The sequence below is a fragment of the Schistocerca serialis genome, chromosome 7, assembly GCF_023864345.2.
Source record: "Schistocerca serialis cubense isolate TAMUIC-IGC-003099 chromosome 7, iqSchSeri2.2, whole genome shotgun sequence".
Taxonomy (NCBI): Eukaryota; Metazoa; Arthropoda; class Insecta; order Orthoptera; family Acrididae; genus Schistocerca; species Schistocerca serialis.
Window position 1 is genome coordinate 584499283 of NC_064644.1, and position 18789 is coordinate 584518071.

Consider the following 18789-nt stretch of genomic DNA (forward strand, 5'->3'; position numbering starts at 1 on the left):
ACTTAAGATATCCTACAGCATTTCGGAAAATATAAAAACATGTAATTGGCATGTTATTTTATATCTTTCACTACAATTTCAAAATCAATATAATTAATATTGTACGTCTCAAAATTCTACTTCTCAGTATTCCTACAAGTTTCAGACATCCTTTTAAGTTGGATTCTATCGTCTTCTACTTTTTGAAATAATTAAAATACTGGCTACTTGTATGTACGGTTCATAATCAGTTTCATATATACCGCGTACCATTCTTCGAATTATGTCGATGTTTGGTTTTTAAGATCGATTAGCTGCAACAGTGACGCCAACCATAGACAACGAATTGTTGTAACAACTGCGTTGCAGTTAAATATGAACTGTAGAAATATTTTAGCTGTTGCTTTATGACATGCAAGTGGTGGTAGAGGAAGTCATTTTCAGCAGTGGTAAATGTGTTGGGTTTGAGTAATACCAGCCCATGGAAGATCTAATTTCCATGTATCCGAAATTAGGGACTACAGTTTTATCGACATAATTACATAACCTTTAAACTGACAGTAATATTCGATTCTCAGAATTTGTTAATTTAGCAAACAATTCTCATGCTGTGTTGGTAGTTGTTGTTTGTCGCAAAAAAGAAGTGTTAAGCTGTAGTCGCATGTAAGGTTTGAAACAGCTATATGATATTCATTTAATGTATGAGCGATTTAGCCCATTTGTTATGAATTTAAGAATTTCTATTACCGTCAAAAATGAATTATTGTATGGGATGCCTACATGCAGGTTAGCCGTACATTGTTTGAATTTAAGACACCCTCTCGCTACAAACATCTAGCTGCCACTAGAGAAAATTAAGTTCATCGGATTTCACTATGGGACTAGTTGCATTATGTAGGTTTGTTGTAACGTGCTTCCATAGTATATTCGTACAGCTGTCCGTGAGTACTAACGTCATTTTGTTCTTCACACACCTTGCTGCCAGCTTAAAGAAACGCAAAATTAACCTAAAACCAATTTCATTGCCCTTGTTAGTTTTTCGTATTTCATGTGCTCGACGTGTAGGCCGACTGATTTTCAGCAGTGATTATCGTGTTTTACTAGGAGTAAATTCATCTCATTCCGTTTTGATGTCTGAGGGGGTCAACGCAAGAAAGTGCTGGTCCATAATAGCGTATTTCGAAATATTGCATGTTATATGCGAAGTTAGATTTGTAGTAATCATGTTACTTGAATGCATACTTGCTAAGAAAAGCCTACGGCTGAAATGTACTATAATGGAAATTAATCTTTCTGATGTTACACTCTTGGGTTCAGAACTGTGGTGTCGGAATCCATAAATTAGGACAATGGTGGTCGACTTCGTTTTCCAGACTTGTAGCATATTTTACTATCACTGCTGACACACAAAAATTTATAGTTGGTTATCAGTATTGTTGACTACATGAACCGTTGTTCCATGATTGGTCAAAGTTCCATACATTAGCACCGGCTATATTTTTGTTTTTATCTAGTGTTGTAATGTAACTGTAACGTACATGTACTTAGTAAACAATAATAAATTTCATAATTTATTTACATATGTGGACAATACTAGTGGATCTTCAACACACATTAATCCCCATTCCATGTTATTGAATAGAAAACTGACACTGTTACTAAAGTTGGACATGAAGTGTATGTTTGATTAGCTATCTGTTCATCTGTCTTACTGCCATGTCTGAGAATAGTTTCATGAGATAAAATACGTGTGAGCACTCACAGGTGTTTCAGAAAAAATGTGTGGTCAGATACTTGTTCTCAACACATTCACTGTAGGCCTACTGCCCTATGAAACATGACATTAATAACAAGATGTTACAGTTCAAAAATAAAAACACTCATAAATGTGTCATCCTGAGTAAAAATATCCCTGGCACAGAATCGAAAATTGTGGAACAATTATATCATCAAATGGGAATCTTTGCCCACTGTCAACTGATATGTATTAGAATTTTCTAAAATATATTAGTTGGTTAACGTAAATAGAACAGTTATACAAATACTGATAAAGTTTGCCTTTTGAAAATAAGATTTTATGTCTGTGGATACATAGAATTTGCTACCAAATTATTTACTTGGAATATTTTTCCATTTGTTTAGATGGGCATTGAATTAATTACCAGTACCTAAAGAAATTTAGTGTAATTATAAATTGTGCAGATATTTTTAATTTTTAGATGCTCATACTTTGTAAATATCAAACTTTTCTGTAGACTGAACAATATGCGTGGCACATACTTCATTGGAAACTTTTTATATTATGTTAAATAATTCTTCCATCTCTTCTTGGCAAGGGTGCCCATATGATAGTTTTTAGAGGGTGACGGGGAGGGGGGTGGGCTCTACCTGTAGGTAGTATTAATAATTTGAAAGGTGAATGGCTTCTCATAGGTAGACATAAGAAAAACTGAAAGTTACAACTCAGTTAAAGACATACCTAACACCAACTTCTAAATCATTTTCTTGAAAAACACTTAACTACACTATATTTTTTCCTGTGTCTGCGAGCTGTGGCGAGGGGACGGCAAGCACTGCCCCCCCCCTCCACCCCAGGTATGAGTCCCTTGATTCTTGGTAGATCGGTTTCTCAATTATGAATAAAAAAAACACGATATTGTGTGTGTTCTGTAGTATTAATTTATGCTGTTTGCCATGTTTTCAGCTTAGGTTTTATGCAGATCCCCACTCTAATTTATCCTGTGAAAACCTGAATTACTGCTGCAGTCTACATCCATTTGAGCCTGCTTACAATATTCGTGACCAGGTCATGCTCTAAAATTTTTACCCACCACGCATCCTTCAATTACCAAAGTGGCCATTCTTTGATGCCTCAATTAGTCAGTTTGTGCCATAAATTTCTTTTTTTCTCCCAGTTTCATTCAGAACCATCTCTTTAGTTGTTCAATCTACCCATCTAATCTTCAGCATTTACAGCACCACATTTCAAAAGCTTATAGGCCCTGTTCTCTTCTTGTTTGAACAGCTTACTGTCCATGTTTGTCATGTACAAGGCTACAGTCCACAGAAATACTTTCAGAAAGGACTTCCTAACACTTAAATTTATATTGACTGTTAACAAATTTTTCTTTTTTAGAAATGCTTTTGTTGCTTTTTCCTGGCTGTAATTTACATCCTCTTTACTTTGGCCCACATCACTTGTGTTGCGGCCCAAATAGCAACCTTCTAGTACTGTGTGTGTCTAATTCCCTCAACAACACCTAATTTAACTTGGCTATGTTCCATTACTCTTGTTTAACATTTGTTGATGTTCATATTATATTCTCTTTCCATTCTATTCAACTGCTCTTCCAATTCCTTTGCCATCTCTGACAATTACAATACCAACATCAAAGTTTTTATTTCTTCCTCCTGAACTTCAATTCCCTTTCTAAATTTCTCCATGGTTTCCTTTACTGCTTGTTAAATATTCAGATTGAATAACATTTGGGATACAATACTGACCCATTCCTTTCTCAGTTACTACTTTCCTTTCATGTTGATGGACTTTGGTAATGGCAGTCTGTGTACTGTACAAGACGTAAATAAATATTTGCTCCCTGTGTTTTATCCGTGCTACCTTAAAAATTTCAGCGTGTAGTCCAGTCAGTATCGTCAAAAACTTTCTCTAAATCTACAAATGCTACAAAGGTTTACCTTTCTTCAACCAATCTTCTCAGATAAGACATTAGGTCAGTATTGTCTCATGTTTTTCTACATATCTCGGGAGCCCAAACTGATCTTCCCCAAGGTCTGCTTCTACAAGTTTTTCTGTTCTTCTGTAAATAATTTGTGTCAGTAGTTTGCAGCCATGATTTGTTAAGTTGATGGTTCAATAGTATTCAAACCTGGTAACAAGTACCTTCTTTGGAACTGGAATTTTTACATTCGTGAAGTCTGAAGGTATGTCCCCTGTCTCTTATATCGTGCACACAAAGTGGAATAGTGCTGTTATGACTGGCTCTCCCAAGTCTCTCTTTGATTCAAAAGGAATGTCATCTGCTACAAGGTCCTTGTTTCCACCTAAGTCTTTCAACTCCCTCTTAGATTTTCACAGTATCACATTTCCCATCTCATCTTCACCTTCTTCCTCCCCTCTTTTTTATAATATTGTCCCATATTTGTTTCCCCTACACAGACACACTACATATTTCTTCCACCTTTCAGCTTTGGTATCTTCCTTGCTTAGTACTGGTCTGCCACCGGAGCTGTTGATATTCATACAGCTGCTTCTGGTTAAGTTTTTATATACTGTAACCCCACTTTCTTCCACATTAGCACAACATACCATACCCAAAATTAGCATTTTGGAGAGATCTTTAATGCAGTACACTGGAACTGCATAATTTCATAACTTACTAGCATAAATTTGACAGCCACCAGACTCAACATACTAACTTTGTAAGGATTGAAATCAGGATGGTTGCTGTTCGATTTGTTTCTGTCAGCCATTCACAGTGAGTACAGGTGACACGGTCTATTCAGCCAGTCACAAATGAGCGAAGGACCCATGATCTAGTCATCCAAACACAACATGACTTTTCTGTCACATGATGTAAATATATACAGTTTAAGAACAAGCATATCTACGCATTGACATACAGGGTGGTCCATTGATCATGACCAAGCCGAATATCTCACGAAATAAGCATCAAACAAAAAACCACAAAGAACGAAACTTGTCTAGCTTGAAGGGGGAAACCAGATGGCGCTATGGTTGGCCCTCTAGATGGCGCTGCCATAGGTCAAACGGATATCAACTGTGTTTTTTTAAATAGGAACCCCCATTTTTTATTACATATTCGTGTAGTACATAAAGAAATATTAATGTTTTAGTTGGACCATTTTTTTAGCTTTGTGATAGATGACGCTGTAATAGTCACAAGATTTTAGATGAACAGTTGGTAACAGGTAGGTTTTTTAAATTAAAATACAGAACATAGATACGTTTGAACATTTTATTTTGGTTGTTCCAATGTGATACATGTATCTTTGTGAACTTATCATTTCTGAGAACGCATGCTGTTACAACATGAATACCTGTAAATACCACATTAATGCAATAAATGCTCAGAATTATGTCCATCAACCTCAATGCATTTGGCAATAAGTGTAACGACATTCCTCTCAACAGCGAGTAGTTCGCCTTCCATAATGTTCGCACATGCATTGACAATGCACTGACGCATGTTGTCAGGCGTTGTCGGTAGATCACGATAGCAAATATCCTTCAACTTTCCCCACAGAAAGAAATCCGTAACATCTGTAGAACATTACGTAGGAAATCAGCATACATTGCACCATTTAGATAGCCATCAATGAAATGGGGGCCAATTATCCTTCCTCCCATAATGCCGCATCCATACATTAACCCGCCAATGTTGCTGATGTTCCACTTGTCACAGCCGTCGTGGACTTTCCGTTGCCCAATAGTGCATATTATGCCAGTTTTCATTACCATTGTTGGTGAATGATGCTTCCTGCATGCATGCAAAAAATATGTCATCGTCCCATAATTTCTCCTGTGCCCAGTGGCAAAACTGTACACGAAGTTCAAAGTCGTCGGCATGCAATTCCTGGTGCATATAAATATGGTACGGGTGCAGTCGATGTTGATGTAGCATTCTCAACACCAACGTTTTTTAGATTCCTGATTCTGGCGCAATTTGTCTGCTACTCATGTGCGGATTAGCCACGACAGCAGCCTACTTGGGCATCATCATTTGTTGCAGGTCGTCGTTGACGTTTCAAATGTGGCTGAACATTTTCTGTTTCCTTAAATAACATAAATATCTGGCGAACGGTCCGGACACTTGGATGATGTCGTCCAGGATACCGAGCAGCGTACATAGCATGCCCGTTGGGCATTTTGATCACAATAGCCATACATCAACATGATATCGACCTTATCTGCAATTGGTAAACAGTCCATTTTAAGACGGATAATGAATCACGAAGCAAATACCATCCGCACTGGCGGAATGTTACGTGATACCACGTACTTATACGTTTGTGACTATTACAGCGCCATCTATCACAAAGCGAAAAAAGTGGTCCAACTAAAACATTCATATTTCCTTATGTAATACACGAATATGTAATAAAAAATGGGGGTTCCTATTTTAAAAAATGCAGTTGATATCCGTTTGACCTATGGCAGCGCCAGTTAGCAGGCCAACCATAGCGCCATCTGGTTTCCCCTTTCAAGCTAGACGAGTTTCGTTCTTTGTAGTTTCTTCGTTTGATATGCTTATTTCGTGAGATATTTGGCCCGGTCACTATCAATGGACCACCCTTATATTATGTATACAAGGTATCCCAAAAAAGATAACAATACTTAGTATATTGTGCAGGAAGGCACACTAATCAGTTTTCAAGAAGGAACCCATATCTGGAAACACACGGCTTTGGCACTGGAGGGCATGAGAGTCTCAGATGGGTGTGTGTTGCACATTATGTAAATAAACCCAACATGAGTAGAACATCGAACTGTTTTCATTAAAAATAGGCTTCGAACTGTGTATCTCCTACATCAATGTCGAGTCTACATCAGCAGTGCTGAGCCTCACGCACATGAGACTGTATTTGCCTCTGTCTTTGATGTATTTCAGTTGCTTTGTGGATCCTACCGTTAAGGTCTTCTGGGTCATTCCATGGTAACTCACGTTACTAACAAGGGAACCTCCCCATCGCACCCTCCTCAGATTTAGTTATAAGTTGGCACAGTGGATAGGCCTTGAAAAACTGAACACAGATCAATTGAGAAAACAGGAAGAAGTTGTGTGGAACTGTGAAAAAATAAGCAAAATATACAAACTGAGTAGTTCAAGGGAAGATAGGCAACATTAAGGACGATGGGAACGCAGGAGCGCCGTGGTAACGTGAGCAGCTGCGGAACGAAAGGTCCTTGGTTCAAATCTTCCATCGAGTGAAAAGTTTAATTTTTTATTTTCAGTTTATGTGAGAAACTCTCATGTTTTCATCACTTTTTTGGGAGTGATTATCACATCTACAAGAAAACCTAAATCAGGCAAGGTAGAAGAATCTTTTTACCCATTCGCCAAGTGTACAAGTTAGATGGGTCGACAACATATTCCTGTCAAGTGATGCACATGCCGTCACCAGTGTCGTATAGAATATGTCATATGTGTTTTCCTGTGGAGGAATCGGTTGGCCTATGACCTTGTGATCAAATGTTTTCTGTTCCCATTGGAGAGGCACGTCCTTTCGTCTACTAATCGCACGGTTTTGGGATGCAGTCGCAAAACACAGACACTAAACTTATTACAGTGAACAGAGATGTCAATGAACGAACGGACAGATAATAACTATGCAAAAATAATGAAAGTAAAATTTTCAGTCGAGGGAAGACTTGAACGTAGGACCTCTCGTTCTGCAGCTGCTAACGCTACCACGGGACCACAGCGCTCCTAAGCTCGCATTGTCCATTATGTTCCTTATGTCGCCCATGGACTACTCAGTTTGTATATTTTGCTTATTTTTTCACAATTCCACACAACTTCTTCCTGTTTCTCAATTGATCTGTGTTCAGTTTATCAAGGCCTATCCACTGTGCCAACTTATAACTAAATCTGAGGGGGGTGCGATGGGGAGGTTCCCTTGTAAGTGATGTTTATATTAAAGTTTTGGACAATTAACAGAAGGAAATGTTTCTATTAAATATTTTTATACCTCAAAACATACTTTATACAAAATGCTCTATAAACCTATATCACAATAATTGTTACATTACTATATGATAAATAAAATAAAAAAGTCTGCTCTGTTTTATGTTAACATTTCTTGTAAGTTTTACACACAATACCAGAAGATCTTATAAGTATTTTAACAAAGTTCCAAACATTTAATCCTTAATAAAATAAATATTAAAACATAATGAACACACAAATCACATTACGACTTACGGTAACTCACATTACATTTTCACAGATAACAGTCAAACTTGAAAAAAACCATGGGAATTTACACTTGGAGGGTTCACTTTTCTGACAAGCTTGTCTTTAGTGTAGTATATCTCATTGTTAATTTCACACCACTTCCAAAACTACCCATCTTTCATCATAACATCAACTATAAACTCACCATTTTCAATTTTAGTAACATTACCTGGAAAATATGAATTGTCATATTTTGCCACCACCCAGTCATCTACTTGTATATCTAGTGATTTTTCTGTTCTGTTATTGTTTTCCTCTGCAGCTGATAAAGTGGTGTGTCCTACAACTTCATTATTATAGAGTTCCAAGTGATGAATTTTAGAAATGTTCAAGAAAGGCTTGCAGTTCTCGATTAAGGCCGAGAGATGTAGTTTTTTGCTTCTTTGGCAAAAGTCTTCTTCACCCATAAAAACTGCTGTCACATTAGAAGAAGAATTCAACAATGCTTTTACAAAATCTGTTGCATTATTTACAACACATTTCCTGCTTTTCACACCAGACCAAACTTGGCGTTTGACAGCCCTACCAATTCCATCCACTGGCTCCTTCCCATGAGAAGTTGCAAAGTACTTCCATGATATTCTTTTGGCATGAATCTTGCTTAGAACTTTTATGTTGTTGTTGTTGTTGTTGTTGTTGTTGTTGTTGTTGTGGTGGTGGTCTTCAGTCCTGAGACTGGTTTGATACAGCTCTCCATGCTACTATATCCTGTGCAAGCTTCATCATCTCCCAGCACCTACTGCAGCCTACATCCTTCTCAATCTGCTTAGTGTAGTCATCTCTTAGTCCTCCCCTACGATATTTACCCTCCACGCTGCACTTCAGTACTAAATTGGTGATCCCTCGATGCCTCAGAACATGTCCTACCAACCGTTCCCTTCTTCTAGTCAAGTTGTGCCACAAACTCCTCTTCTCCCCAATTCTATTCAATACCTCCTCATTAGTTATGTGATCTACCCATCTAATCTTCAGAATTCTTCTGTAGCAGCACATTTCGAAAGCTTCTATTCTCTTCTTGTCTAAACTATTTATCGTCCATGTTTCACTTCCATACATGGCTACACTCCATACAAATACTTTCAGAAAAGACTTCCTGACACTTAAATCTATACTCGATGTTAACAAATTTCTCTTCTTCAGAAACGCTTTCCTTGCTATTGCCAGTCTACATTTTATATCCTCTCTACTTCAACCATCATCTGTTATTTTGCTCCCCGAATAGCAAAACTCATTTACTACTTTAAGTGTCTCATTTCCTAATCTAATTCCTGCAGCATCACCCGTCTTAATTCGACTACATTCCATTATCCTCGTTTTGCTTTTGTTGATGTTCATCTTATACCCTCCTTTCAAGACACTATCCATTCCGTTCAGCTGCTCTTCCAAGTCCTTTGCTGTCTCTGACAGTATTACAATGTCATCGGCGAACCTCAAAGTTTTTATTTCTTCTCCATGGATTTTAATGCCTCCTTCGAACGTTTCTTTTGTTTCCTTTACTGCTTGCTCAATATACATATTGAATAGCATTGGGGAGAGGCTACAACCCCGTCTCACTCCGTTCCCAACCACTGCTTCCCTTTCATGTCCCTCGACTCTTATAACTGCCATCTGGTTTCTGTACAAATTGTAAATAGTCTTTCGCTCCCTGTATTTTACCCCTGCCACCTTCAGAATTTGAAAGAGAGTATTCCAGTCAACATTGTCAAAAGCTTTCTCTAAGTCTACAAATGCTAGAAATGTAGGTTTGCCTTTCCTTAATCTTTCTTCTAAGAAAAGTCGTAGGGTCAGTATGGCCTCACATGTTCCAACATTTCTACGGAATCCAAACTGATCTTCCCCGAGGTCAGCTTCTACCAGTTTCTCCATTCGTCTGTAAACAATTTTCGAAAGTATTTTGCAGCTGTGACTTATTAAACTGATAGTTCGGTAATTTTCACGTCTATCAACACTTGCTTTCTTTGGGATTGGAATTATTATATTCTTCTTGAAGTCTGGGGTAATTTCGCCTGTCTCATACATCTTGCTCGCCACATGGTAGAGTTTTGTCATGACAGGCTCTCCGAAGGCTGTCAGTAGTTCTAATGGAATGTTGTCTACTCCCAGGGCCTTGTTTCGACTTAGGTCTTTCAGTGCTCTGTCAGACTTCACGCAGTATCATATCTCCCATTTCATCTTCATCTACATCGTCTTCCATTTCCATAATATTGTCCTCAAGAACATCGCCCCTGTATAGACCCTCTATATACTCCTTCCATCTTTCTGCTTTCCCTTCTTTGCTTAGAACTGGGTTTCCATCTGAGCTCTCGATATTCCTGCAAGTGGTTCTCTTTTCTCCAAAGGTCTCTCTAATTTTTCTGTAGGCAGTATCTATCTTACCCCTCATGAGATAAGCCTCTACATCCTTACATTGTCCTCTAGCCATCCCTGCGTAGCCATTTTGCACTTCCTGTCGATCTCATTTTTGAGATGTTTGTATTCCTTTTTGCCTGCTTCATTCACTGCATTTTTGTATTTTCGCATTTCATCAATTAAATTCAGTATCTCTTCTGTTACCCAAGGATTTCTACTAGCCCTCATCTTTTTTCCTACTTGATCCTCTGCTGCCTTCACTACTATATCCCTCAGAGCTACCCATTCTTCTTGTACTGTATTTCGGTCCCCCATTCCTGTCAATTGTTCCCTTATGCTCTCCCTGAAACTCTATACAACCTCTGGGTTAGTCAGTTTATCCAGGTCCCATCTCGTTAAATTCCCACCTTTTTGCAGTTTCTTCAGTTTTAATCTACAGCTCATAACCAATAGATTGTGGTCAGAGTCCACATCTGCCCCTGGAAATGTCCTACAATTTAAAACCTGGTTCCTAAATCTCTGTCTTACCATTATATAATCTATCTGAAACCTTCTAGTATCTCCAGGGTTCTTCCATGTATACAACCTTCTTTCATGATTCTTGAACCAAGTGTTAGCTATGATTAAGTTATGCTCTGTGCAAAATTCTACCAGGTGGCTTCCTCTTTCATTTCTTAGCCCTACTCCATATTCATGTACTACGTTTCTTTCTCTTCCTTTTCCTGCTGTTGAATTCCAGTCACCCATGACTATTAAATTTTCGTCCTCTTCATTACCTGAATAATTTTTTTTATCTCATCATACATTTCATCAATTTCGTCATCATCTGCAGAGCTAGTTGGCATATAAACTTGTACTACTGTCGTAGGCATGGGCTTCGTGTCTATCTTGGCCACAATAATGTGTTCACTATGCTGTTTGTAGTAGCTTACCTGCACTTCTGTTTCTTTTTTTCATTATTAAACCTACTCCTGCATCACCCCTATTTGATTTTGTGTTTAGAACCCTGTGTTCACCTGACCAAAAGTCTTGTTCCTCCTGCCACCGAACTTCACTAATTCCCACTATATCTAACTTTAACCTATCCATTTCCCTTTTTAAATTTTCTAACGTACCTGCCCAATTAAGGGATCTGACATTCCACGCTCCAATCCGTAGAACGCCAGTTTTCTTTCTCCTGATGACAATGTCCTCTTGAGTAGTCTCCGCGCGGAGATCGGAATGGGGGACTATTTTACCTCTGGAATATTTTACCCAAGAGGATGCCATCATCATTTAATCATACAGTAAAGCTGCATGCCCTTTGGAAAAATTACAGCTGTAGTTTCCCCTTGTTTTCAGCCGTTCGCAGTATCACAACAGCAAGGCTGTTTTGGTTAGCGTTACAAGGCCAGATCAGCCAATCATCCAGACTGTTGCCCCTGCAACTACTGAAAAGGCTGCTGCCCCTCTTTAGGAACCACACGTTTGTCTGGCCTCTCAACAGATACCCCTCCATTGTGGTTGCATCTATGGTACGGCTATCTGTATCGTTGAGGCACGCAAGCCTCCCCACCAACGGCAAGGTCCATGGTCCATGGGGGGGAGGGTGGGTGGGGAACTTTTGTAGTCTCTGCAATATATCTGTTTTTAAACTGGGAAGCAGGACCATCTGACCAGATTGTAACTTGCCTAATATGTTCTGGTAGTTCTTCAAGAAGTCTATAAACATAGGTAATGACAGTGTTCTTTGTGTGATTCAGATTATCAGCTACCAACACGTAGGGGTGAGAAGTACCTGAATGCCAAATCATGGCAGTAAAAATACTAATTTGATTCTGCTGCCAATGTGCACTTTGAATATCATCTTGACTTGCACATGTGAAATTTTCAGAAATATCGATTTGCATCATTGCAGTTAGCATCACAGAAGGCAGTGATTCCTTATCACTCTGATAGTTCTTTGATTGTTCTCTCTTAAAGTAGCAGTGCTCTAAAAATTTAGGTCCCATTGTAAGAATATGATCAATAAGATTCTGTAATTTACCTTCTTCCTCTACTTTCAAAATTCTGACATCACTCTCCTGCCACACATACCACTTCAGGCCATACTCTTGTACACCAGTACATAAATCAAGAAGTTCAGCTGCCAATAAATCTTTACATTTCATGCACTTTCCCAACCAACAATCGGCTGTAGGCTCTGCACACACACAAAATTCTGGCCAGTTACTGGTGTACTTAGGTATTTGAGGTACTATACTATGAAGATAGTTAACAGCACAGATGAAATTCTCGTGATATCTGCAGACACACACATTGTGTGGAAGTTTATTGGCAAGCATGACATGTTTGGGTACTAATTCTGCGAATTTACTTTTACCAACCACTTTGCCATTTTCTTTACAAAACATTGCATGGGTTTCTTTCAAAGGAAACATCAAATGCCGTACTTGCAAGTTACTCTTACCTTTCTCATCTTTTACAGTCATAACATCTTTGCGTCCAGGGGCCTGTCTGCTAATGTCATCCCTTTCATAGGATTTGCTCACTGCACTTAGTATTTCATCACTTATTTTTTGTTTAGTGAGTCCTTCTACTTCTAAAGGTTCAACAAATGTATGATACAACCTTCTAATAACACATTTTTGTTTTGTGGGTGATGCTGGAAGTACACGTTTCTCTTTCGATATGGCTTTTCCCAATGAAGACCTATTTTTATATGGTGGAGAAGCAGAACTACTTGGTGTAGCTGAAGGTGCTTCCTTGAGCCGCTTCTTGTACTTGGCAACTCTTTCTTTAATGTTCCGTTTCCTGTCTGCAGCAGTCCTTTCTTGTTCTCTTTTACTCAAACATTTTTCTTGTTCCTGCTTCTTTTTCCTGAATTTTTTCATAGTTTCCTTATGTTTGATTTTACACTCTTCATATCTGCCTTCACCTTTCAATTTCTGCCTTCTTCTTCTCATCTTTTCAGCTGCACTTACAGGCATTCTGCAAAAATTGCAAATTGTTGTAAAGTAGAAATAGCTATTCCCTATGGGATTTGGAGATAAATATACATTAAATATGTTGAAATATATTGTTAGTTGTGTTGTATGTAATTGAGAACCAATCACATTACGTGAATTAAATATCCTATACCAGGAGAAGGCTTCCAGGAGGAAATTTATTTGAGACACCAAATTATCGGGTACACTTATGTGAAGGACAGCATGGCATATAAGTTTCTACACTTTAATGTATTTTGTGAAAATCGTTAAAAAATTGGCATTTGGTAACTCATGTTACACTTTTGGGTTAGGTTATATAAATGTTTTTGTATTTATCATGCATAAATTGTTTGCTTCTAAAAAATATACCAAAAAGAAGAAGAAGTTATGCACGTTAAAGTGATACATAAACCATAAAGAATTATTACAAATTTCATGATTTTTTTTCTTTCCTTGAAATTGATCAAATCTTCTGCATGAACAAACTCAACAATATAGTCTTCAAAACAATGGCTCCCACAAGTAAATAGTGGGTTTTGGAGGAAAAAAATCAATCTTTCCAACAAAATTCAATGCCCAATCTACATATGTAACAGGGGAAAATATTTCCACAGAAAAATTAATTTTTTGGTAATGATTCCTCGTTTACATGGAATGACCCTTCTGTTGATGTTATATGTGTACCATACTCCATACTCTTCATACAGCACCACAGAAAATAAGGAGTGTCAGATGAAACAACCATGGTGGCTGTGGAACTGGTTCACCTGTTGGTACGGGTCAACCAGTTCCACAGCCACCATGATCACCTGATCTGACACTTCTTATTTGGTATATCCGTTGACTGGTATAATGTATAAGTTGGATAGATAAAAAAATCTACTCACCAAGCAGTGGCAGGAAAACACACGCAGGCTTTGCTTGTGCAAGTTTTTGGAGCCATTGGCTCCTTCTTCCAGAAGAAGGGTTGAAGGGGAAGAAAGAGTGGTGAAGGGAAAGAAACTGGAGAGGTTTAGGAAAAGAGATAGAGTTCGGAAAAGATACCCAGAATCCCGGGTCAGAAGAGACTTACAGACTGTAAGTCTTCCCTGACCCGGGGTTCTCCGTGACTTTTCTGAACTCTACACCTTCTCCTTTCGCATAATCTTTATAGAATCTTACAAGTATCTCATCTGGTCGTGACACCTTTCCACTACTAAGCAATTGTAGTTGTTTTTCTATTCTGCAATCAGTTATCTCAATATCTGCCCTTTCGACATTCATACCACTATTGAGAGGAGGGACAGTGTTACGATCTTCTGTGTCGAAACGGTTTCGGAGGACGAAATTCAGTATTTTGGCCACCTGTCTTCGATCTTTCATTTTGGGCCAGTATGGTCACTGTAAGACCCTGTGGTCTAGGGTTAGCGTCTTTCATTCGTAATCAAAATGTCTTCAGTCCTGGGTTCAAATCCTGCTGCTGCTTAAATTTTGATTAATAATCAGTATTTGCAGCAGAAGACTTCCGGCATAAGAAGTCACCCTCATTCTGGCAGCTGCCTTGTCAAAGAGGGTGGAGGAGTGGACAGAGGATCAGGGCACTCTCTTAACCTTGGGGTGGGAAACTGCCCCTAAAGGCGGAAGAATCAGCAATGATCAACAGCATGAGGGTGCAGAAGACAATGGAAACCATTGCATTGAGGACATATAACACGTATTCACAGGACATGTGGCCTGTAATTGAAGTGTCATGATGATCTCTCCATTGGCAAAAGATTCCGGAGTAGTCCCCCATTCGGATCACCGGGAGGGGGCTGCCAAGGGGGAGGTTACCATGAGAAAAAGATTGAATAGCCAGTGAAAGGATAACATTCTACAAGTTGGGGTGTGGAATGTCAAAAGCTTGAACGTGGTAGGGAAACTAGAAAATCTGGAAAGGGAAATGCAAAGTCTCGGTCTAGCTATAGCAGGGGTCAGTGAAGTGAAGTGGAAAGAAGACAAGGATTTCTGGTCAGGTGAGTATAGGGTAATATCAACAGAAGCAGAAAATGGTATAACGGGAGTAGGATTTTTTATGAACCGGAAGGTAGGGCAGAAAGTGTGTTACTGTGAACAGTTCAGTGACAGGGTTGTTTTTATCAGAATCGACAGCAAACCAACACTGACAACGATAGTTCACGTATACATGCCAATGTCACAAGCTGAAGATGAAGAGATAGAGAAAGTGCATGAGGATATTGAAAGGGTAATACAGTATGTAAAGGGGGGTGAAAATCTAATAGTCATGGGGTCTGGGATGCAGTTGTAGGGGAAGAAGTAGAAGAAAAGGTTACAGGAGAATATGGGTTTGGGACAAGGAATGAGAGAGGAGAAAGACTAATTGAGTTTTGTAACAAATTTCAACTAGTAATAGCAAATACTCTGTTCAGAAATCAAAAGAGGAGGAGGTATACGTGGAAAAGACCGGGTGATTTGGGAAGATTTCAGTTAGATTACATCATGTTTCGCATGTTTACCACACAATTGGCTGCGTCAAAATACATTTTACGTATTTTATAAAAGTATAGTTGTTACTAATTTTTACATTATACATTCACATACATACATCTTTTTAGTTGGTAGTAATTTGTACATTTACTCATATCATCATTTTACATATACATAAATACATAAACTTCTTACTAATCAGACAATTTCAGCAGTAATCATTATACAGTTTACGTTCAAGAATTAATTATACATTTTATGCGTTTAGTTAATGGTAGTTACATTATCTCTTTGTTTATACATTCCCCCCAAATTACTTCCAAGATATTCTTCAGTTGAGTAGTATGCTTAAATTTAAAAAGGGTTAGTGTTTTGACGGATTGTGGCAGTTTATTATATAACTTTAGACTTAGGTGTTTGTGACTGTTGTGTGTCAATGACAGCCTAGAATGCTGTATATCAAGCATGCAGTTGTTTCGATTGCTGTGCAAATGTAAATTCATTCTCTGTGTAAATTGTTGTACATTTTCTTTTACGTATATTAAGCAGTTATACATATAGAGACTTGGGAGTGTCATTATGTGTAATATGCTGAAGTGCTCCTTACACGTTTCTGTTGGACCCAATCCTTGTATACATCTAATTGCTTGTTTTTGCCATTTGAATACACAGTTAGTGCCTGGTGAATTACCCCATAACAGAATCCTGTATTGTAGCTGTAACTGAAAGAATGCATAGTAGCAATGCATCAATAAACTTTTACTGACAGAATATCTTAATTTATATAGAAGGAATATTGTGTGTGCAAGTTTGCCTGTCAGATAGCTTATATGGTCATCCCTTGAGAGTTTTTGGTCTATTCTTAGTCCCAGTAGTTTGACACGGTGATTCTCTGTTTTCTGTACCTTCAGATTAAAATAAATTTCTTATGTTTTTGTGTTGTTTATACAGAACTGGTTAGCAATACACCACACCCTACATTTTTCAAAAAGATCATTATTTTTGTTTACCACCTTTGGAGATCATGGTCATATCATCAACATATAAAACATTTTTGCAGGCTGTGTAGTTTGAGAAATCATTAACATAGATAATAAAGAGGAAGGGTCCAAGAACGGAGCCCTGTGGAATTCCTCTTTTAATTTTCATTAGATCTGACCTTTCATTGTTCACATACACTGTTGCCTGTTATTTAGGTATGACTTAATCAGATTAAGTGATTTGTCTGCATTACTATAATAGTCTTTTTTTAATAATTATCTCATGTGATACTGAATCAAATGCTTTGCTTAAGTCTATGAGTGTTGCACAGGTGGTCAGTTTCCTTTCAAAAGCGTCGTGGATTTCAGTTATCAGGCTTTCAATAGCTTTTATGGTCGACTGATTAGTTCTAAATCCAAACTGGCTGTCATTAAGTAATTTATTGCTCTCAAAATACATGTAAATCTGTGTTTGTGAGCAACTCTCTATGATTTTGGCCAGTGTAGGGACAACTGATATTGGTCTATAGTTATCTGGCATTTCTCTGTCACCCTTTTTGTATATGGGGAGTGTAACTGTAATTTTAAGGCAATCAGGGAAAATGCCATCATCAAGGATTTTATTTGCAAGGTAGAGTAGAGGAGTTCTAATTTCCTTTCTTACAAAGTTACTGAATCCATAGCAGTCTTCTGTTCTAGAGTTGTTCAACTTGTTTACAGAGTTATTTATATCTGTAGCAGTTATTCTACTCCAGTTAAAACTTTTCTCTCTTTTATTCTGTGATTGGGAAAGAAAAACTTCTGCATCAGTTCAGTCATCACTTTTTGGTACATGGGCATTTACTGAATTTATGAAGTGTTTGTTGAGAGTGTTGCAAGTAATTGGGTTAATGATTTCTTCTTTCCCCATGTTTATCTCACTTTTGACTATGTTCCAGGCAGCTTTACATTTGTTTTTAGGTCAGACAGACATTCCTAAATCAGATACTAGATTGTAGGGTGTACCCAGGAGCATATGTAGACTCAGATCACAATGTACGAGGGCCGGTCAAAAAGTAATGCCTCCCATTTTTTTTCTACTTAAAGAAATTAAGTTAAGTGAAAAATTTGAATTTGGCGCCATTCCTCAAACCTTCTTCTGCAATCCACTGCAGTAGTAACTTTCTGTGTCAACAGGTGGCAGCACAGCAGAAGTTTGTAAGATGGCCGACATCGATGTTCGTTTGAGACAGCGTTGTGTGATTGAATTCTTGAATGCAGAAGGTGAAACGCCCATACGCATTCATGAAAGACTGAAGAAGGTGTATGGTGTTGTGACAGTGGATGTCAGCACTGTTAGACGATGGGTTCGTCGTTGTAAGGAAGCTGAAGGGCAAACACCGTTGACTGACGAAAAGCGGAGCGGCAGGCCGGTGAGTGCAGTGACTCCACACAACATTCAGCAAGTTGATGACATCATTCGTGGTGACCGTCGGGTGACTGCAGATGAAGTGTGTCGCATTATTTCTCTTAGTAAAGGCAGTGTGATCACGATTATTAAACAATTGGGGTACTCAAAAGTTTGTGCACGGTGGGTTCCAAGAATGTTAACCGATCAGAATAAAGAGGCAAGGAAAACAATAGCCTCCCAACACTTGCAGCACTTCCGTTTGGAGGGAGATGAGTTTCTGAAAAAAATTGCGACCGGGGACGAAACATGGGTGCATTTTTTTGAACCCGAATCAAAGAGGCAGTCAATGGAGTGGCGTCACACAAGCTCGCCGAGGAAGAAAAAATTCAAAACTGTGCGATCGGCAGGGAAAGTTATGGCAACAGTTTTCTGGGATACAGAGGGTGTGATTCTGGTTGATTTTTTGGAGCAGGGATGCACAATAAATTCTGTTCAATACGTCACAACCCTCAACAAACTTAAAGCACGTCTTCAGCGAGTTCGCCCAACAAAATCAATGGCAGATGTTCTTCTTTTGCATGACAATGCAAGACCACACACCAGTCGTCACACCTCTGACGAGATTGTCAAAATTGGATGGGAAGTTTTGCCTCATCCCC

At 38.5% G+C, this 18789-nt stretch overlaps 1 protein-coding gene across 6 annotated transcripts in view; it reads left to right on the plus strand.

The window, feature by feature from the left end:
- The first annotated feature begins 308 nt into the window (after positions 1–308).
- Positions 309–18789, plus strand: part of LOC126412160 (trans-1,2-dihydrobenzene-1,2-diol dehydrogenase-like) — a 103102-nt gene continuing 84621 nt past the window's right edge. Inside the window, exon 1 of one of the 6 annotated variants that reach the window (XM_050081624.1) lies at positions 309–428. Coding sequence is in view for 1 of the 6 variants with exons in the window: in XM_050081621.1 (XP_049937578.1) it covers positions 760–765 (6 nt within the window). In the remaining 5 variants the exon portion in view is untranslated. The other 5 variants (XM_050081622.1, XM_050081625.1, XM_050081621.1 and 2 more) reach the window with 5 other exon arrangements.